The 23,488-nt window shown below is 42.0% G+C and overlaps 1 protein-coding gene across 1 annotated transcript in view; it reads left to right on the forward strand.

The window, feature by feature from the left end:
* Window positions 1–14,507, forward strand: part of OSTF1 (osteoclast stimulating factor 1) — a 60,073-nt gene extending 45,566 nt beyond the window's left edge. The window contains exons 6-10 of the mRNA XM_073543771.1: window positions 490–597; window positions 1,328–1,377; window positions 1,793–1,871; window positions 10,810–10,908; window positions 13,851–14,507. Coding sequence (XP_073399872.1) covers window positions 490–597; window positions 1,328–1,377; window positions 1,793–1,871; window positions 10,810–10,908; window positions 13,851–13,909 — 395 coding nt within the window. The 3' untranslated portion in view covers window positions 13,910–14,507. The remainder of the gene's footprint in view (window positions 1–489; window positions 598–1,327; window positions 1,378–1,792; window positions 1,872–10,809; window positions 10,909–13,850) is intronic.
* The last annotated feature ends 8,981 nt before the right edge of the window (window positions 14,508–23,488 follow it).

A 23,488-nucleotide genomic window follows, 5' to 3' on the forward strand; every position in this document is an offset into this window, starting at 1 on the left:
AAGAATGGCTTCACCAGAAGAACAAAGACTTGTATTGTCCCAGCCAGAGCCCAGACTTGAATCCGATTGAAAATCTGTGGGTTGACCTAAAGAGAGCTTTATGCAGGAGATAACTCTTGCAATCCGACAGATTTGGAGCACTACGTCAAGAAAGAGTGGGCAAGGATTGCCAATTCTAGTTGTGCCATGCTGAAAGGATTGTGTCTCATAGTTTGTGTGTGACTATTTATGTAACCAAATTATTTTAGTTCTTTCTTTTACTTTTTCTACCCCAAAAATTTCCAAAAAAATTTCCATACCAAGAAAAATCGTTTCAGAACTTCTTCCACTGCAAAAACCTGGCATTTTAACAGGGCTGTGTAGACTTTTTATGTCCACCGTGTATTAGTAATTATCTGATAATCAACATTTGTGACATTTGTAATGTTTATAAGGAGGGTGATATCTTCTGGTTTGCCTTCCAATTACATCTTCCTTTCTACATTCCAGGTAACCTTAGCTGGCTAAGAGAGTGCTTAGAGAACCGAGTTGGAGTCAACGGCTTGGATAAAGCTGGAAGCACTGCCTTATATTGGGCATGTCACGGGGGACATAGAGGTATTTGTAGCTGCTGTCTTCATATGCCATTTGTTATATTTTGCTTTTGTTTGGAACTGGAATATGTGACTGAAAATGACTTCTCCAGATTCCTTTTTGTTGGATTGAAGTGTACAAGATTTAAGAAGTTGGTCAAATTGTTGCTTTTCCGTGACTTGTAAAACATTTTTTCTATGTTAAATTCATGTAATGTCGCATTGCATTACAAACTTTATTGAAAAGGTATTAAAAGTGTAGCCCAATAGATTGAAGTGTAAAATAATTATATAATACACATGATTTCATTTTAAACTCTACTTTGTACATATCGTTTTACTTTCTTTGCGATTACCATGCGATTAGAAAAATATAGCGAAGAGAAGGAGGTTTAGTTTAGGAAGGGCATGGCGCTTGTAATGGTGGCAGCTCACTGATTATTGGAGTGTGCTCTATAGAAGGATGGAGAAGCTGGTCAGATATAAGTGCTACTTCACAAGCAAAGAGGGTGTACAGGGAGATGCACCAGGTAGGCCATCAGCGTCAGTCATTGTCGAGGGAGGAAGCCTCTCATGAAAAAAGCCAACTCGTAGCTGTGGGTGCATTGGTTTGTTTCTTAGCAGCATTCATGCAATTGGCCCTTTACTTTTGGTAGACCATTCACCGTAATACGGTGCTCTTAAAAAGTGCACTATAATCTCTTGACTGATGTGTATTTGGTCACTCTTATGCATTTTACTTTTTCATCTTCTAGATGTTGTAGAAGTCTTGCTGTCACAGCCAAACATTGAACTCAACCAACAGGTATGTGATCCCGTCTTTTGTATATGCAATAGCAAGATGTATGAGTATGATGTGGTGTTATGTACATACTGGAGATCTATTCTCTATAAAGACACAGAAGTGACACATCCAGTCACAAACCCCAAATCAAATGCATGTCATGGACCTGAGCTGAGGGTCTTCTCTCTTCAATCACTGTATTCTCAGTAGTTCTGGCGTCTTCAGCCTTTTCCAAAATCTGCTCTTGGTAACGTACATCTCGCCCTTTTGGTTAGGAGAAATATTATTGTATGAGTAGAGCAGATCTTGTGAGTGTCTCAGGGATACATTTTGAAGACATAGGGAATCATACTGTTTAGACTGGGTGTGCTCGCTTTTATCCGTGTGAGTTGTTAAGTAGAGAAACTGAGGCTTATGGTTTGCTTTCATCTGTTAGAACAAGCTTGGTGACACTTCTCTGCATGCTGCTGCATGGAAAGGATATGCCGACATCGTAGAATTGTTGCTCTTAAAAGGTGAGCTTGTTGCTTTTTTTAAGAAGTCCTCATCAAAGGAGTTATCTTATTGTTAATAGAAACCTGCATCAGGTTAAGGCCCCGACACACTAAGCGATATCGCTAGCAATATCGCTGTAACGTCACTGGTTTTGTGACGCAGCAGCGATATTGCTAGCGATATCGCTATGTGTGATACTTGCCTCCGACCGGCTCCCCCGCTGGTTATCGCTGATCGCGCGAGAACGTCCTGGGCCGTTTCTCGTCGGCCACTTCCTGCTGTGGTGACAAGCAACGCGTGAACTCGGGCGGGAGGACGTCAGGATCGCCTCGTTTGACAGGTAAGTAGCGACCCCCGACCGCTGCTATGTCGCTGGTGAGATCTTCCTGTTTGGCAGCTCACTAGCGACCACTTAGCGATGCACCAGCGATCCTTACCGGGTCATATCGTGATCTGGATCGCTGGTGCATCGCTAAGTGTAACGGTACCCTAAGAAAGAGAGTTGAATGTGAAACACATGACCGCTACTTGGCATCTATACACTTATCAGTCATGTGATTTGCATCTTCCAATGCCCTTAGCGTAGGGCGGTCAAACTCAAATACACAGAGGGCCAAAATTAAAAGCTTGAACAAAGTTGCAGGCCAACCTTCATATTTCTGGAATAAAAAAAAGGTCTGCAATTCAGGATGTTTTTCCTTCATCAAATGTTATTACAAACTTTTTCATAAGTAAACAAACTTAAAGTTGTTGTCCCATGAACAAAGTAGATTATAATGAATAGATCTTAGAATAAAATATTGAAATAATATACAAGTGCTTCTCACTAAATTAGAATATCATCAAAAAGTTAATTTATTTCAGTTCATCAATAAAAAAAAAATTGAAACTCTTATATTATAGAGTCATTACAAATAGAATGATCTATTTCAAGTGTTTATTTCTGTTAATGATTATGGCTTGCAGCCAATGAAAACCCAAAAGTCATCTCGGTAAACTAGAATAATTAAGAAAAAGCACCTGCAAAGGCTTCCTAAGCGTTTAAATAGGTCCCTTAGTCTGTTTTTAGTAGGCTCCACAATCATGGGGAAGACTGCTGACTTGACAGATGTCCAGAAGGAAGTCATTGACACTCTCCACAAGGAGGGTAAGCCACAAAAGGTCATTGCTAAAGAAGCTGGCTGTTCAGAGTGCTGTATCCAAGCATATTAATGGAGCGATGAGTGGAATAAAAAAGTGTGGTAGAAAAAGGTGCACAAGCAACCGGGATAACTGCAGCCTTGAAAGGATTGTTAAGAATAGACCATTCAAAAATTTGGGGGAGATTCACAAGGAGTGGACTGCTGCTGGAGTCATTGCTTCAAGAGCCACCACACACAGATGTTTCCAGGACATGGGCTACAAGTGTCGCATTCCTCGTGTCAAGCCACTCATCACCAATGTGCCAGAAGCATCTTACCTGGGCCAAGGAGAAAAACTTGACTGTTGCTCAGTGGTCCAAGGTGTTGTTTTCAGATAAAAGTAAATTTTGCATTTCATTTGGAAATCAAGGTCCCAGAGTCTGAAGGAAGAGTGGAGAGGCACACAATACAAGCTGCTTGAGGTCTAGTGTGAAGTTTTGACAATCAGTGATGGTTTGGGGAGTCATGTCATCTGCTGGTGTAGGTCCACTGTGTTTTATCAAGACCAAAGTCAGCGCGGTGGTCAACCAGAACATTTTAGAGCACTTCATACTTCCCTCTGCTGGCAAGATTTTTGGAGATCGAAATTTAATTCTCCAGCAGGACTTGTCACCTGTCCACACTGCCGAAATTACCAATACCTGGTTTAAAAACAGCAGTATCACTGTGCTTGATTGGCTAGCAAACTCGCCTGATCTTAACCCCATAGAGAATCTATGGGGTATTGTCAAGAGGAAGATGAGACACCAGACCCAACAATGCAGACGAGCTGAAGGCTGCTATCAAAGAAACCTGGGCTTTCATAACACCTCAGCAGTGCCACAGACTGATCGCCTCCATGCCATGCCACATTGATGCAAAAGGAGCCCTGACCAAGTATTGAGTGCATTTACTGAACATACATTTCAGTAGGCCAACATTTTGGATTTTAAAATCATTTTTCAAGCTGGTGTTTTAAAGTATTCTAATTTACTGAGATAATGACTTTTGGGTTTTCATTTGCTGTAAGCCATTATTTCTGTTATTGTTGATGATAAACACTTGAATTAGACCACTATTTGTAATGACTCTATATAATAGATGAGTTTCACTTTTTGTATTGAAGACTGAAATAAATTAACTTTTTGATGATATTCTAATTTTTTAAGAATCACCTGTATATCATGTCAGAAAAGAAAGAAATCACTCCAGGAGTGCTGAACGCCTGTGGAGAAAAACCCACACACCAGAAGACTTCATCTACTTCAAATTCATGTAAAGAGCCTATAACGCTGCCCTTCACCTTGCCAAACAGTCCTACTTAATCACCCTGATCTCCTCACTAGCCACCAACCCCAAGAAACTCTTTGACACCTTTTACTCCCTCCTCAGGCCAAAAGCACAAGCCCCTATCAGACATTTGTGCTGATGACCTGGCCTCCCACGTTACAGAAAAAATGGATAATATCCGTCAGGAAATCTGCTCCCAACCACCAAGTTCTGTGACTCCCATTCCTTCCTGCATCTCCCCTGGCTCACTTTCCACATTTGATCCCATCACAGAAGAAGTCTCCAGACTCCTCTCTACCTCTCGTCCGACCACATGCACTACAGACCCCATTCCCTCACATCTCCTCCAGTCTCTCCAGTCGTCACAACTCGCCTAACTGCAATCTTTAATTTCTCCCTCTCCTCGGGCATTTTCCCATCCTCCTTCAAACATGCCATCGTTACGCCATTACTTAAGAAAACCACTCTTGACCCTTCCTGCACAAACAACTACAGACCAGTCTCCAATCTCCCCTTCATCTCTAAACTTTTGGAGCACCAAGTTTACTCCCAGCTTACCCATTACCTCTCCACTCACTCCCTTCTAGACCCTTCACAGTCCGGCTTCCGCCACCTACATTCGACTGAAACTGCACTCATCAAAGTGACCAATGAACTTCTGACAGCAAAACGTAACGGTGACTACTCTCTGCTCATTCTTCTTGACCTATCTGCAGCTTTTGACACTGTTGACCACCGTCTCCTACTCTTTAGGCTCCAGTCACTAGGCATTAAGGACACTGCTCTCTCCTGGTTCTCTTCCTATCTTTCTGACCGCTCCTTCAGTGTTTTGTTCTCTGGCTTCACGTCATCTCCTCTTCCTCTCGCTGTCGGGGTACCTCAGGGCTCAGTCCTTGGCCCCCTTCTCTTCTCTCTCTACATGGCCCCAATTGGACAGACTATCAGCAGATTTGGCTTTCAGTACCATCTTTATGCTTATGACACACAACTATATACGTCATTCCCCGACGTTAGCCCCGCTGTACTACAGAATGCCAGTAATTGTCCGCAGTCTCCAACATCATGTCTGCTCTCTATCTAAAACTCAACCTCTCCAAAACTGAACTTCTTCTGCTCCCGCCGTCTACTAACCTCCCTAAATCTGACATTTCCCTCTCTGTGAGTGGCACTATAATAACACTCCGGCAGCAGGCCCGCTGTCTGGGTGTTATATTTGACACCAATCTCTCCTTCACATCCCATATACAATCTCTTGCCGCTTTCACCTAAAGAACATCTCTAGAATCCGCCCTTTTCTCACCATGGAAACAACAATATCCCTCACTGTAGCATTGATCCACTCCCGCCTGGATTACTGCAACGCTCTATTAATTGGCCTCCCCGTTACTCGACTATCCCCTCTCCAGTCCATACTTAATGCAGCAGCCAGGGTCATCTACCTGGCTAATTGGTACTCAGAAGCGTCTGCTCTTCGCCAGTCCTTACATTGGCTGCCCATTCATTATAGGATCCAATTCAAAGTACTTGTTTTCACCCACAAAGCTCTCCATAGTGCTGCACCCCCTACATCTCCTCCCTCATTTCTGTCTATCGGCCTAACCGACTGCTGCGCTCTGCAAACGACTTTTGACTAACCTCTGCACTAATCCGTACCTCCCACTCCCGACTCCAAGACTTCTCCCACGCTGCGCCAATCTGGAATGCTCTACCCCAAGAAATTAGGACTATCCACAATTTGCACAGTTTTAGGCGCTCCCTCAAAACACATTTGTTCAGAGCGGCCAAGCACGCTCACAAATCAAAATCATTCTATGTGTAAGGCTGTGTTCACACACAGCGGTTTTTTAGCGGTTTTTACTGCGGTTTTCACTATAAAACCGCTAAAAATAAGCTTCCCAGTCATTTCTATGCATTTTGCACTTTTTGTGCACATTGATGCGTTTTTTTACCGTGAAAAAACCTCATCGCGATAAAAAATGCAGCATGCTAATTAATTTTGCCGATTTTTCCGCGGTTTTGGCTTCTTCCATGCGTTTTGAAGCCGCTGCGGAAAAAAAAAACGCATATTTAATTATTGTATTGTTAACATTGTTACTTATGACTTGTGTTTTGAAACTGTTAAACTGTAAAGCGCTGCGGAATATATTGGCGCTATATAAATAAAGATGATGATTATTATTATTATTGAAACAGCGGGCACAATTTTTTTTTTTTTTTTTTTGTGATCACCATTATTCAGTGAATAACAGTGATCCTGTGATCTGTCCCTGATCATGTAATCCGGGGTCTCGGCTACCCCCGTTAGCAAAGACCCCGGAGGTTTTCTGACTCTTTTCCGATCGGTGGTCATTAAGGGCTTAAACATATTAATGGTTGTGAGGTTGTTATTATTGCACAGTATGATGACCCGACTCTCCCCTCCCCCCCCACACAGTTACTCCGCAAAGAATCGTGACCCCCCCCGCACCATCACAGTATGATTCTACAACTGTAATCTCCACAAAGCCCTTGCTTGGTACAGTATAATAGGCTCCACATACTTCTCCATACAGGATAATGGGCCCTTCATAGTGCTTTAAAGTTTATTCACCAACAGGATATTATGGTAGTTCCATCCAAAGGAAACTCTTAGAGATTCCATTCTGTGATTTCTATTCATTTTTGCCTAATCTGCTATTTTTGGCACTACCTATTCACTGTTTAAGTATCTTCAGAAGTCCATTTACCACTTGTTAAGTGTTAGAGGTGTGTTCGCAAAATAAAGAATAAGTTGTAGTGCATCTATTTTTCTGCTATGGTTAGACTTTTAGCCACAAATAAGAACTTTTAAGCATTTTTATGAAAAATTACTATACAGTTTGTCAAACTGCCACTTTGAACTTTATCCACATTAGCATCTTAATGCAGTTCTACATCAGTCTGCCAGGTATCTACTTTTACAATTATATAAAAAAACACAAGTCAAAGTCCAGAGTATATAAAATATAACTTTTTATTAATATACCAGGTTAAAAATGATGTGAGATCAAAAATTAATACGTTAATAAATTTAATAAAATTACAATGCATATCTGTATGCTGCAAAAGGGGCGCACTTATCCAGATTATATAAGATAGATGTGGATATATCTCCGTGTAGAACTATGCAAAAATATCCAAAAGTGTCAATAATATATATGCAAAATGTGAGATATACAGTTAAAAAAAATATTATATAGTGCATATGATAAAAAAATAAGGAAAATCGCATATAAAAATAGTAACGTGCAAATAGTGTAAAAAATACACAGCCAAGTGTCAGTGTGTCCGAAAACGCTAAATACACTGGATAAAATAATAATAAAGTGCAAATGCAGAAATACACCCTGACGAAGGCAGGGTGCCGAAACGCGCATAGGGGAGGGCGCCCATCCAGGAGACCAGGAACATATCGTACTATCTTGTAAGTTGCTTGTTACTACTATCTATAATAAAAAAATGCGCTAAGCAGCTTCCGGGTTGTAACAACTTCCGTCCAGTTGTAACTGGTGACGTCACAGCACACCTCTTGGCCATGTTAACCCTCAACACACCACACCTCCTCAACACACACTCCTCTCACCTTTCACCATCTCCACTCACGTCCACTCACTCTTTCACTCCACATACGACCCTTTCTCTCACTCCGTCTCTCATACTCACGCCGTCATCGCCGCTGCTGCACGATCCCCGACATCATCTTCCGCCGGCGCCATCCTGGATCCAGACGTTGTCCCCGCCGCAAGAATATGTCGCCGGCGTGGACAACGTCTGGATCCAGAATGGCGTCGGCGGAAGAAGATGTCGGGGATCGTGGAGCAGCGGCGATGACGGCGTGAGTATGAGAGACGGAGTGAGAGAAAGGGTCGTATGTGGAGTGAAAGAGTGAGTGGAGATGGTGAAAGGTGACAGGAGTGTGTGTTGAGGAGGTGTGTGTGTTGAGGGTTAACATGGCAAGAGGTGTGTCACTATCCTCCGATGCCATAGCATCCGGGCCTTAATCTAGTGATTATATAATGTTTAACTTGTCTTTCATATGTTCATTCCTGGTCACTGAATACCTGATGTGGATATACTGACACCTGGTGGTGTATTTCTTCATTTGCACTTTATTATTATTTTATCCAGTGTATTTAGCGTTTTCGGACACAGACACTTGGCTGTGTATTTTTTACACTATTTGCAATTTACTATTTTTATATGAGATTTTCCTTATTTTTTATCATATGCATTATGTATAATATTTTTGTAACTGTATATCGCACATTTTGCATATATATTGACAGTTTTTGATATTTTTGCATAGTTTTACACGGAGATATATCCACATCTATCTTATATAATCTCGATAAGTGTGCGCCCCTTTCTTTTGCAGCATACAGATACAGTGGGGAAAAAAGTATTTAGTCAGTCAGCAATAGTGCAAGTTCCACCACTTAAAAAGATGAGAGGCGTCTGTAATTTACATCATAGGTAGACCTCAACTATGGGAGACAAACTGAGAAAAAAAAATCCAGAAAATCACATTGTCTGTTTTTTTTTCATTTTATTTGCATATTATGGTGGAAAATAAGTATTTGGTCAGAAACAAGCAATTAAGATTTCTGGCTCTCACAGACCTGTAACTTCTTCTTTAAGAGTCTCCTCTTTCCTCCACTCATTACCTGCAGTAATGGCACCTGTTTAAACTTGTTATCCGTATAAAAAGATACCTGTGCACATCCTCAAACAGTCTGACTCCAAACTCCACTATGGTGAAGACCAAAGAGCTGTCAAAGGACACCAGAAACAAAATTGTAGCCCTGCACCAGGCTGGGAAGACTGAATCTGCAATAGCCAACCAGCTTGGAGTGAAGAAATCAACTGTGGGAGCAATAATTAGAAAATGGAAGACATACAAGACCACTGATAATCTCCCTCGATCTGGTGCTCCACGCAAAATCCCACCCCGTGGGGTCAGAATGATCACAAGAACGGTGAGCAAAAATCCCAGAACCACGCGGGGGGACCTAGTGAATGAACTGCAGAGAGCTGGGACCAATGTAACAAGGCCTACCATAAGTAACACACTACGCCACCATGGACTCAGATCCTGCAGTGCCAGACGTGTCCCACTGCTTAAGCCTGTACATATCCGGGCCCGTCTGAAGTTTGCTAGAGAGCATTTGGATGATCCAGAGGAGTTTTGGGAGAATGTCCTATGGTCTGATGAAACCAAACTGGAACTGTTTGGTAGAAACACAACTTGTCGTGTTTGGAGGAAAAAGAATACTGAGTTGCATCCATCAAACACCATACCTACTGTAAAGCATGGTGGTGGAAACATCATGCTTTGGGGCTGTTTCTCTGCAAAGGGGCCAGGACGACTGATCCGGGTACATGAAAGAATGAATGGGGCCATGTATCGTGAGATTTTGAGTGCAAACCTCCTTCCATCAGCAAGGGCATTGAAGATGAAACGTGGCTGGGTCTTTCAATATGACAATGATCCAAAGCACACCGCCAGGGCAACGAAGGAGTGGCTTCGTAAGAAGCATTTCAAGGTCCTGGAGTGGCCTAGCCAGTCTCCAGATCTCAACCCTATAGAAAACCTTTGGAGGGAGTTGAAAGTCCGTGTTGCCAAGCGAAAAGCCAAAAACATCACTGCTCTAGAGGAGATCTGCATGGAGGAATGGGCCAACATACCAACAACAGTGTGTGGCAACCTTGTGAAGACTTACAGAAAACGTTTGACCTCTGTCATTGCCAACAAAGGATATATCACAAAGTATTGAGATGAAATTTTGTTTCTGACCAAATACTTATTTTCCACCATAATATGCAAATAAAATGAAAAAAAAAACAGACAATGTGATTTTCTGGATTTTTTTTTCTCAGTTTGTCTCCCATAGTTGAGGTCTACCTATGATGTAAATTACAGACGCCTCTCATCTTTTTAAGTGGTGGAACTTGCACTATTGCTGACTGACTAAATACTTTTTTTCCCCACTGTATGCATTGTAATTTTACTAAATTTATTAACGTATGAATTTTTGACCTCACATCATATTTATCCTGGCATATTAATAAAAATTTATATTTTATATACTCTGGACTTTTAGTCAGCTTTTTCTTGTGTTTTTTTTTGTTGGTTCTTTCCGATTGTCCAATTTTTTTTATTAAGGTCCATTTTTGCAGTAGTACAAATTAAATGTGGTATTTTATTTTATTTATACTTTGATTTACCATATATATACAGTAAAAACCCACTCTGTTTGGTACTCTGGGTTTGGTTCCCCCTTTTTCTTGTGATTTATTTTCCAATTATATGTCTGAGGGTTTGGTATGAATTTTTTTCTGTACTTTTTCCAAAATGTAAAAATTGGCCAACAGTGGCAAAATGCTGAAAAATTCACTGGCAGAGAAAAGGGTTAAAAAGCTAAGTGTAAAGTGAGAATGAGTGGAGCTCGGATTGATTTAAACCTCTGATATGCATTAATTGTTTTTATAGGAGCAAGGACAGATTTACGGAATAATGAGAAAAAATTGGCCTTGGATATGGCCACTAATGCACAATGTGCCTCACTGCTTAAAAAGAGACAGGGACAAGGTACGTGAGCATTTCACAATGATTTATGTTCATAGAAAGGTGGGTATCATTGTTAACATTTTCTTCCTCTTTCAACCTCCAAAGTTCTGTGGTGCCTGTTATTGCATTTTAAGGCAATGTCGCGTCGACAAAACAAAACGTAATTCTGGTGTTTTGACTTTTTTGTCTCACTACGCCATTCAGCGATCAGGTTAATCCTTTTTTTTTCATTGATAGATCGGGTGATTCTCAACGAGGTGATACCAAATATGTGTATGTTTGATTTTATTTTTATTTTATTTTGAATCGGGTGAAAGGGGGATGATTTGAACTTTTATATTTTTTAATTTTTTTTTATATTTTTTAAAAACATTTTTCTTTAACTTTTGGCATCCTTCAATAGTCTCCATAGGAGACTAGAAGCTGCCATAGCTCAATTGGTTCTGCTACAGAGAGGCGATGGTCAGATCGCCTCTATGTAATGGAATTGCTGACTTGCTATGAGCGCCGACCACTGGGTGGCGCTCACAGCAATCCGGCACTGACAACCATAGAGGACTCCAGGAGACCTCTGGTTGTCATGCCGACTCACCGGTGACCGTCAATCACGTGACGCGGGTCACCGGTGTTTGTATTTCCGGCGTGATAGCCGTAAGCGCTTGTTAAATGTCGCTGTCAGTTTGATATCGGCATTTAACTGGTTAATAGCCGCGGGTGGATCGCGATTCCACCCGTGGCTATTGCGGGCACATGTCAGTGTAATCTGTTCAAAACAGCTGACATGTCCCGGGAAAGATGTGGGCTTACTGCCGGAGCCCACATCAAAGGGAGGGTGTCCGACATCGGCGTACTATTATGCCCGATGTTGGAAAAGGAGTTAATGATATCCTATTAGTAAAGGTACAATCTTTTGATCGCCTGTTATTGCACGTTATTGCAATGTTGTGGTGACTTTTTTCTCGTTACACCATTTAGCGATTGGATTCTTTTGTCATATTGATCGGGCAATTCTGAACGTGGCGATACCAAATGTGTGTTCGAATTTTTTTTTTTTTTGTTTGTTTTATTTTGAATGAGGTGAAAGGGGGGTGATTTTAAACTTTTATATCTTCTTTTATTTTTTGTAATATTTTTAAAACCTTTTTTTTTTTTTTTCACTTTTGGAATGCTTCAATAGTCTCCATGGGAGACTAGAAGACGCCATAACCCGATCGGCTCTGCTACATACAGGCCATCGATGATCAAATCGCCTGTGTGTAGCAGAATTGCTGACTTGCTGCCAGCCAGTTACTCATATCAATCCGGCATTCACAACCATAGAGGTCTGCAGGAGATCTCTGGTTGTCATGCCAACCCATTGGTGACCTGCGATCACGTACGTGATGGGGATCAGCGGTGGGCGGTTTTCCAGCGCAATTGCCGGAAGTGCGTGTTTAATGCCGCTGTCAGAGTTTTACAGTGGCAATTAATGGGTTAATAGCCATGTGTGGATAGTGGTTCTACCCGCGGCTGTTCCGGGTACATGTCAGCTGTTCAAAATAGCTGACATGTGCCGGAAAAGATGTGGGCTCACCGCCGGAGCCCACATCAAAGAGGGAGACGCGACATGCACCGTACTAGTATGTCGCATGTCGTGAAGGGGTTAATATACAAGTTATGGATTTTTTTTTTCCACCGCTAAAATGATAAAGGAAAAAAAAAAAAATTGGCAAGATTGGTTTTGCCATAATTATACTGAGCTGTGAAATCCTGTTTTCAGGTAATTTTTTACAACACTGCAAAAAAAAAAAAAAACTAACATATTATGGAATTGTTTTTCTTTTCACCAGGCTTGGCATTTTTTCAGTACATTATATCTATTTATATAATTGTCTTGTAATGTTTTCATTTCCTGTTCTGTCCAGATGTCACCGTATCCCAGAATTCCAAACGGAGGAAGTTCACCGACCGCCATATTGGGACACCCAAGTGATGACTGTCTCAATATGGAAACTGCTGCTGGTACCAACCTATTGCGCGGTACCACCAGCGGAACACGGTCACACCGCGCGCACACACACACAATATGCCGTACGCAACACACACACACACACTCTATATGCCATACGCGCTCACACTCGTTCACTCAGCCTCTTGTGCGGTACCACCAGCGGAACACACTCGCACAGAAATGACAGAGGAGAAGACAGCAGATGAGGGAGAGAGGAAGTGCACAGGGGTGAGACAGCACATGAGGGGAGAACACAGCACAGGAAGGAGAGAGACAGCAGACAAGGGGGATAGCACATGGGGTAGACAGGTCAAAGAAGAGAGCACAGATGGGAGAAGTCAGCACATGGGGGAAGAGAGAGTGGATAGGTGGGTGAGCACATGGGGGGAGAGATTCTCAATGCTGCAAAGCCTGCCCCCATCGTGACATTACCGCCCTCCAGATGCGATAGCATTGGGCCTCCATCTAGTGGTGAAATAAATGCTGTCATTTAAAACTACTTGTTCCACAGTAAACAAGACATTGTATGGTTGCGTGACAGGGAAATAAGAAAGTTATGATATTTGGAATAAGTGGAGGACAAAATGAAAATGAACCATGGCGGGCAGGACTAACGTTATATAAACCACTGAAGTTGGCCTTTGTCTCTTTAATGCCAGGAGCATGGCATCCTTCCCTTGTGAAAATCCTGTTCAGAACCATAGGGTCTTTGTAGGTAGAAGTGCAGCACTCGGAATCTGCACCCAGCATTGTGGAACACAGGTGAATCAGTATGTCTACTCGGTGGCCAGAAGCATTCTCTATTTTTTACCTATTACCGTCAGGTTTATGTCGGTCATGTTGCCAACACGTGGACAAAATCTACCAGTTTTACTATAGAGAAGGAGAAACCATGTCGATTTCATGAGTCCTCCGCTTAGTATATATCTCGCGATGTTATGAATCTGTTCATTCTCCCCCTTTGTTTTTGTAGACATTGTACGATCGTCCAGCAACGCAGAAGAATACCTTGATGATGAAGACTCTGACTAGTCATCTGCGCAATGGTTCCTCTAGAAATCCCGCGATACAGTGCACGTCTTCATCTGAAGAGCACCCAAGCTATGCAAAGAGTCAGCGGGAGGAAGTTATCAAAACTGTCTAATAGAAAAGCCGTCCTTGTTCTTCAGCCAAAAGGACTTCAACGCTGGTCCAATGAAACCCGCATTGTGGTGCTGGTCGGAAACAAGACTAGGGTTTTCTGTTAGGCGGTTATGATCCAGTATTTGTGTAACATTATGCAAAATGCCTTCTAATACTTTATCCCTGGAAGAAAATGAATCCATTCCATGTTTGTTACCCGCGTCCACCTAATAGGAGGTCATTTGGTTTTCCTGTGCCTGTACTTGACTTTTTATACTACTTTACATGTTTCTTTGTTTTGTTCAGCGTCTGACAACATCCAACTTTAATCAGTGTCTTAATTTTCATCGGCTCTTCATCTAATAAATCTTCTTGATCAAAATATTTTAAGTGACTGAAAAAAAACTCAAAACTTTTAACATTAATGAAATGTTTTTTTTTAATTATTTGACAATCAGACCTTGGTTGTATTTAACTTTTTGCATATAATAAATGGTCTTTAAATGGATCTTGTATTCTTATGATGCAACAGCCTTATGACACACGCACACATTATTAAAGCAGATGATCCTGAAGTCATTAATAAATCAATTGCCATCCAAAATCAGGGGGAAAAAATCCCAAAAGCTATATATCCTGCCTTTGGTCTTATCCTGAAGCCATTCTCTGTTTTCTAACCCAATGTTATTTTAGTGTCCACTTATGTGCTGATTAATTTCACAACATATAGGGGTCAAATACTAATTTAATAAAAAGCTCTAAATTCCTTGCGTAAATCTAGTTAGAAACGTAACCTTTTGTCTGTTACCACTAGAGGGCGCTTACAGCATGCTATATACATGCAGTTCGCGCCCCCTAGCTGACCTGAACATTATGTAGGGATTCTGGAGCTCTGTATGTATTTAAACTGCTACCCATTGTTACTAATTTTTATTTTTGCGCTTAATTTTTTTTTCTCTTCCAAGATGTAAGATTTTCTTTCCCCATCCATAAAGCTATATGATGGCTTGTTTCTTATGGAAGAATTGTGATGTTTTGAATGACATTTTGTATGTATACAATTACACTCAGTGTGCATGTCATACAGAGGAATGCAGCACTCTTGAAATTAAGTTATTGGGGCGCGATCGCAGAACCATCAAAAGTTTTCTTGTGAATAGTCAAAAGGGTCACAAAAAAAAAATTGAGAAAAAAATGCACATTAAGTGCCAAAGTTTTGAGAAGTATTTACCCCTTCCCGACATGCACTGAATCATAGAATCGTAGAGTTGGAAGGGACCTCCTGGGCCATCTGGTCCAACCCCCTGCTCAAAGCAAGATTCGCTAAATCATCCCAGTCAGATGTCTGTCCAGCCTCTGTTTGAAGACTTCCATTGAAGGAGAACTCACCACTTCTCGTGGCAGCCTGTTCCACTCATTGATCACTCTAACTGTCAAAAAGTTTTTTCTAATATCTAATCTGTGTCTCCTCCCATTCAGTTTCATCCCATTGCTTCTAGTCTTTCCTTGTGCAAATGAGAATAAAGTTGATCCTTCTACAATGTGACAGCCCTTTAGATATTTGTAGACAGCTATTAAGTCTCCTCTCAGTCTTCTCTTTTGCAAACTAAACATTCCCAAATCCTGCAACCTTTCCTCATAAGACAGGGTTTGCAGACCGGTCACCATTCTGGTCGCTCTTTTCTGAACTTGCTCCAGTTTGTTGATGTCTTTTTTAAAATGTGGTGCCCAAAACTGGACACAATATTCCAGATGAGGTCTGACCAAAGAGGAGTAGAGGGAAATAATGACTTCACGTGATCTAGACTGTATGCTTCTGTTAATACATCCTAGAATTGCATTTGCCTTTTTTGCTGCTGCATCACACTGTTGACTCATATTCAGTCTGTGATCTATTAGTATACCCAAGTCTTTTTCACATGTGCTGTCACTTAGCCCTATTCTTCCCATTCTATATATGCTTTTTCCATTTTTATTGCCCAGATGTAGTACTTTGCATTTCTCCCTGTTAAAAACCATTCTGTTAGTTGCTGCCCACTTCTCCAGTTTATTTAAATCTTTTTGAATCCTCTCTCTCTCTTCTCTAGTATTAGCTATCCCTCCTAGCTTTGTGTCATCAGCAAATTTAATCAGTTTACCCTCAATTCCTTCATCTAAATCGTTGATAAAGATGTTGAACAATACAGGGCCCAGGACAGAGCCCTGTGGTACCCCACTTGAGACATTCTTCCAACTGGATATGCAGCCATTTACGACCACTCTTTGGGTCCGATCACTAAGCCAGTTATGAATCCACCTAACAGTTGCCTTGTCCATTCCATACTTAATCATTTTTTCAATAAGGATTGTATGAGAGACTTTGTCAAATGCTTTGCTGAAGTCAAGATATACTATATCTACAGCATTTCCTTGATCCACCCAATCAGTGATACCGTCATAGAAGGAAATTAAGTTAGTCTGACATGACTTATTAGTTACAAACCCATGCTGACTCTGTTTAATCACTTCATTCTTATCCAGGTATTGACATACATGTTGTTTAATAATTTGTTCAAAGATCTTTCCTGGTATAGAAGTCAGACTCACCGGCCTATAGTTACCTGGGTCCACCTTCTTCCCCTTTTTGAAGATAGGAACAACATTTGCTCTTCTCCAGTCTTCTGGCACTTCTCCTGTTCTCCAAGAATTTTCAAAGATTATAGAGAGGGGTTCAAAAATTTCTTCTGCTATCTCCTTCAGTACTCTGGGGTGTAATTCATCTGGACCTGGAGACTTGAATTCATTTAGGCTAGCTAAGTGTTTCCTCACTATCTTTCTGTTTATAGATATCCTGGATTCTTCTATTCCCTTAATAGGACAGTGAATAACAGTTGATGTTACATTTCCTTTCTGAGAGAAAACAGATGCAAAATAGGAATTTAAAAGTTCAGCCTTCTCAACATCCTGTCTTACCATTTCATCATTTTCATCCTGTAAAAATCCTATAGCATCTTTGACTTTTCTTTTACTTTTGACATATCCCCAAAATCCTTTATTATTGCTTTTGACATCTCTTGCAAGCCTCAATTCATTTTCAGCTTTAGCTAATCTGATTTGTGCCCTGCAGGTTCTGCAGACAGCATTATATTCTTCTTTAGATATGCCTCCCTCTTTCCATTTTATAAACATTTTTTTCTTCCTTTTTAGCATGTGCTTAAGTTCTGTGTTCATCCATCCTGGTTTCCTTAACTGCTTCCTATTCTTCCCTCTTTTCGGAATTGTTAACAACTGTGCTTTGAGAATTTCATTTTTCAAGATTTCCCATCCTTCCTGGACATTTTTGTCTTTAAGGATATCCAGCCACTGGATCCCTCCAATTCTCTTTCTGAATCCCTTAAAATCTGCCTTTCTGAAATCTAACCTTGACGTCTGAGTCTTCACAGGTCTTCCGCCTCTAGTTATCCAAAATTCTAAAATAGCATGGTCGCTACCTCCTAGGGTCCCAGCCACTTTTACCTCCTCAACCATTTCCTCCCTGTTTATAAGGATTAGATCCAAGGTAGCAGTTCCCCTTGTTTTCTCCCTTACCTTTTGGAAGATAAAGTTGTCAGCAAGAGAGGATAAGAATTTCCTTGACCTGTTAGTTTTGCCTGAGAGAGATTCCCAACAAATGTCTGGATAGTTGAAATCTCCCATGACAACTATGTCATATTTTTTGGAGAACTTGGCCATTTGATGCATAAAGAGTTCATCCATAGCTTCAGCTTGCACAGGCGGCCTGTAGTAAATGCCTACAATGGTGTCCTTTCCATTGTTCTGTCCTTGTATTCTTACCCAAACAGTTTCCACAGAACTCCCAGTCTCTGAAGCTTCAATCTCTGTGCAGATATACGCGTTTCTAACATACAATGCGACACCCCCTCCTCGTTTATCAAGTCTGTTTCTTGCAAATAAGTTGTATCCTTCTAGTCTTGTATTCCAATCATGTGTATTGTCCCACCAAGTTTCAGTGATTCCAATGACATCATATTTCTTTTCCTGTGTTAGTAGTTCCAATTCTCCTTGTTTGTTGCCCATGCTTTGTGCATTAGTATAGAAACATTTTAGTTTGTGATTGGTTTCTCTTTCTCCAATATTTTTATTAATTAGATTCTTTCGTCTTTGTTCTTCCTTTCCACTTCTAATAGCAGAGTTCTCAATAGCATTTGTCAGGTGTATGGCTTTTTCTGGTCTTTTGCTTCCCTTCCCATGTTGTTCTAGTTTAAAGCTCTCCTTACAAGTGTAGCAAGGCGACTTCCAAATACATGCTTACCAGTCTTCGTAAGGTGCACCCCATCTCTAGCAAGTAGTCCATCGTATAAGTAGTTCACTCCGTGATCCAGAAATCCAAATCGTTGCTGACGGCACCATCGACGTAGCCAGTTGTTCACCTGCAGAATCTTATTCCACCTCCTTGTTCCATGGCCATCCACTGGGAGGATGGAAGAGAAGACCACCTGCGCTCCCAGTTCTTTCACTTTCTTGCCTAAGTCTTCAAAGTCTCTGCAGATGGTTTCCAGGTCGTTTCTTGCGGTGTCATTTGTCCCCACATGTAGTAGCAGGAATGGGTAGTCATCTGTAGGTCTGAAGAGTCCTGATATCCTGTCAGACACATCTTTAATTTTTGCACCTGGAAGACAACACATTTCTCTTGAAGTTATATCCGGTCTGCAGATAGCGGCCTCAGTTCCTCTCAACAGGGAATCCCCCATGACCACCACTCTCCGTTTCTTCTTCACAACATTTTTCTTTCTCCATCCAGGAGGACTCTGAAGGCGTACAAGGTTGCTGCTTGTTGGCAAAGTCTTATCCTGATGTATTTCTTCATTGTTTTCCTGCGTGAGAGCCTGGTACTGGTTTCTGAGCAGTATGGGTGCTGACTGCCTCCTGATCCTCCTGCTTCTCTGGGTCACATGTCTCCATTCCTCTGTTTCTTCAGGTGCACTTCGAATTTCTTCTCTTTCTGTAACATGAAGAGATAATTCTGCTCTGTCCAAGAACTCTTCACCTTCCTTAATGATCTTCAACGTAGCTAACCTCTCTTCGAGATTTTGCAACTTTTCCTCCAACAGGGACACAAGCTTGCATTTGTGGCATGTGAAGTTTGGCTTTTCCACTGGTAAGTCTGTGAACATGTAGCAAGAAATGCAGCTCACCAAATGGCTCCTGGCCTCTTCCATTTTGAGATTTCTTAAAAACGATGAAAGATGAGCCCAAATTCGCACGCCGATAGGCGCGCGGTTTTTCCGATTTCCTCTTTTCAGCTGCAACGGCCAAAACCCAGTGATCGTTGAGCTCGCGGAGACTCTTCACTTATCCCAGAAGGCACTGGGAATATGCAAATGATCTCCTCAAGACTCTTCCCCTGGTTTTCCGATTTCCTCTTTTCAGCTGCAATGGCCAAAACCCAGTGATCGTTGAGCTCGCGGAGACTCTTCACTTATCCCAGAAGGCACTGGGAATATGCAAATGATCTCCTCAAGACTCTTCCCCTGGTTTTCCGATTTCCTCTTTTCAGCTGCAACGGCCAAAACCCAGTGATCGTTGAGCTCGCGGAGACTCTTCACTTATCCCAGAAGGCACTGGGAATATGCAAATGATCTCCTCAAGACTCTTCCCCTGGTTTTCCGATTTCCTCTTTTCAGCTGCAACGGCCAAAACCCAGTGATCGTTGAGCTCGCGGAGACTCTTCACTTATCCCAGAAGGCACTGGGAATATGCAAATGATCTCCTCAAGACTCTTCCCCTGGTTTTCCGATTTCCTCTTTTCAGCTGCAACGGCCAAAACCCAGTGATCGTTGAGCTCGCGGAGACTCTTCACTTATCCCAGAAGGCACTGGGAATATGCAAATGATCTCCTCAAGACTCTTCCCCTGTACCTATACTGCTCCGCTCCCGCAAAATGAAGTATTTGTATGACGCGGCCTCATGCGTCTATGTGAGAGCTGACACCTTGCAGCAATCGGTGCTGGTGCCAATAGTGTCCATGACATAGATGCAATCGTGTTGTGCTGATGGTCTCCATTGTGACACCCGGCCGCAACAAGGTGGCGTGTGAGCGCCTGCTAAAAGCCGGAGCTGACATTGCCTCCTTTTCTGCCTTTCAGATGCTATAAGATATGATACTCTGCAGTGCAGAAGCATTGCAGAGTATCAGCTCAGCGATCTGTCAGTATAAGGATGATGTCCCATAATGAGGCAATGTAAAAAAAATACTCAAAGAAAAATAAGAAAAAAAAAACTAATCCAATAAATTATTTTTTCTTTAAAATTTTTTTTTAAAAAAGTACACATATGGTATCGCTGCGTCTGGAACGACCCACACTATAAACCTGACCCACTAGTTAACCCCTTCAGTGACCACCGTAAGAAACTGCTTTATCATCGTACCGCCGAACAAAAAGTGGAATAATACGCGATAAAAAAGACGAATGTAAATAAAAATGGTACAGCTGAAAACGTCATCTCTTCACGCAAAAAACGAGCCGCCATACAGCTCTGTCAGCGGAAAACTTAGTTATAGTTCTCAGCGATGCAAAATTTGTATTTTTTTCTATAAAATAGTTGTTGTGTAAAAGCGCCAATACATAAAAATACTATAGAAGTGTATCCTTGTAATCATACTGACCCAAATAAAGTTGCCTTATCAATTTTACCACACGCAGAGCAGTATGAAAAAAAACCACATTCCTGAATTGATGGTTTTTAATTCTACCTCACAAAAATTGGAATAGAAAGGGAGCAAAAAATGTCATGTGCCCGAAAATGGTACCAATAGAAACATCAACTCGCCCCACAAAACACAAGCCCTTACATGACTGTCAGCCGCAATATGGAAAAATGATAGTTGTGGCCAAAAGTATTGACACCCCTGCAATTCTGTCAGATAATACTCAGTTTCTTCCTGAAAATGATTGCAAACACAAATTCTTTGGTATTATTACCTTCATTTAATTTGTCTTAAATGAAAAAACACAAAAGAGAATGAAGCAAAAAGCAAACATTGATCATTTCACACAAAACTCCAAAAATGGGCCAGACAAAAGTATTGGCACCCTCAGACTAATACTTGGTTGCACAACCTTTAGCCAAAATAACTGCGACCAACCGCTCCTGGTAACCATCAATGAGTTTCTTACAATGCTCTGCTGGAATTTTAGACCATTCTTCTTTGGCAAACTGCTCCAGGTCCCTGATATTTGAAGGGTGCCTTCTCCAAACTGCCATTTTTAGATCTTTCCACAGGTGTTCTATGGGATTCAGGTCTGGACTCATTGCTGGCCACCTTAGAAGTCTCCAGTGCTTTCTCTCAAACCATTTTCTATTGCTTTTTGAAGTGTGTTTTGGGTCATTGTCCTGCTGGAAGACCCATGACCTCTGAGGGAGACCCAGCTTTCTCACACTGGGTCCTACATTATGCTGCAAAATTTGTTGGTAGTCTTCATACTTCATAATGCCATGCACACGGTCAAGCAGTCCAGTGCCAGAGGCAGCAAAGCAACCCCAAAACATCAGGGAACCTCCGCCATGTTTGACTGTAGGGACCGTGTTCTTTTCTTTGAATGCCTTTTTTTTTCTTCTGTAAACTCTATGTTGATGCCTTTGCCCAAAAAGCTCTACTTTTGTCTCATCTGACCAGAGAACATTCTTCCAAAACGTTTTAGGCTTTTTCAGGTAAGTTTTGGCAAACTCCAGCCTGGCTTTTTTTCTGTCTCGGGGTAAGAAGTGGGGTCTTCCTGGGTCTCCTACCATACAGTCCCTTTTCATTCAGACGCCGACGGATAGTACGGGTTGACACTGTTGTACCCTCGGACTGCAGGGCAGCTTGAACTTGTTTGGATGTTAGTCGAGGTTCTTTATCCAACATCCGCACAATCTTGCGTTGAAATCTCTTGTCAATTTTTCTTTTCCGTCCACGTCTAGGGAGGTTAGCCACAGTGCCAGGGGCTTTAAACTTCTTGATGTCACTGCGCACGGTAGACACAGGAACTTTCAGGTCTTTGGAGATGGACTTGTAGCCTTGAGATTGCTCATGCTTACTCACAAGTTGGTTTCTCAAGTCCTCAGACAGTTCTTTGGTCTTCTTTCTTTTCTCCATGCTCAAGGTGGTACACACAAGGACACAGGACAGAGGTTGAGTCAACTTTAATCCATGTCAACTGGCTGCAAGTGTGATTTAGCTATTGCCAACACCTGTTAGGTGCCACAGGTCAGTTACAGGTGCTGTTAATTACACAAATTAGAGAAGCATCACATGATTTTTCGAACAGTGCTAATACTTTTGTCCACCCTCTTTTTTTATGTTTTGTGTGGAATTATATCCAATTTGGCTTTAGGACAATTCTTTTTGTGTTTTTTCATTTAAGGCCGGTTTCACATTCGCGCTTTTGAGCGCAGCGACGGCCTGCGCACGGCCGCCGCTAAGCCCCGCCTCCACCGGTATCTCCGCCTCCGGGCGCATGACGTTGCATGCATCGTGCGTCCCCTATCTTCATCACAGAGGGCGCAGGCCGTGCGCAGTCTGCGCACAGTCTGCGTATGGCGGCGCATGCGTCCTTTTGACGTTGCGCCGAGCAGCGCCAAACGCAACCTGGTGCATTTTGGTTGTGCTCGGCACACCGTCAAAAGGATGCATGCGCCGCCAAACGCAGACTGCGCAGACTGCGCACGGCCTGCGCCCTCTGTGATGAAGATAGGGGACGCACGACGCATGCAACGTCATGCGCCTGGAGGCGGAGATACCGGTGGAAGCGGGGCTTAGCGGCGGCCGTGCGCAGGCCGTCGCTGCGCTCAAAAGCGAGAATGTGAAACCGGCCTAAGACAAATTAAATGAAGATAATACCAAAGAATTTGTGTTTGCCATCATTTTCAGGAAGAAACTGAGTATTATCTGACAGAATTGCAGGGGTGTCAATACTTTTGGCCAGAACTGTAGCTGTCTAAATATGGCAATACAAAAAGCATATTTTAGTATGTGACCACAGCCAAACATAAAAACCCAATGTATCGCTGTAATCGCACCGACCCACCCAAAGAATAAAGTCGCCTAGTCACTTATACCTCACGAGGAACAGCGTAAAAAATAAAACCAATTCTTCACATTCTGTTGACTTTTTCATTTTTCCGCTCAAAGATCGCAGTAAGGCTCGGCGCACGTTTATCCTGCAGTCTACATTGAGCGTTTATACTGGGGTTTCCATGTAAATCTCTGAAATATATGATTCAGACGGAACCCCCGGCAGAAGATTCCCTATAATGAGGCAGATGGAGGCACTGTGGACACCGTCTAGCCTGTGATGTCTTTTTAGGGGAGTATAAAAGCGCGGTCAACCGCTGTTTTGTGCACTTCTGAAAAAGATACACACAGGCCAGATGGAGTCCAGGGTAACTCTGCTGCCTTATAGTGAATGGATCCTTCAGGGGTTTCATCTGAATCATGTCACTCATGGATTTAGATGGAAACTCCAAAGT

The sequence above is a fragment of the Dendrobates tinctorius genome, unplaced genomic scaffold (genome assembly GCF_039654945.1).
Source record: "Dendrobates tinctorius isolate UK_male_01 unplaced genomic scaffold, ASM3965494v1 ptg000134l, whole genome shotgun sequence".
Classification (NCBI taxonomy): domain Eukaryota; kingdom Metazoa; phylum Chordata; class Amphibia; order Anura; family Dendrobatidae; genus Dendrobates; species Dendrobates tinctorius.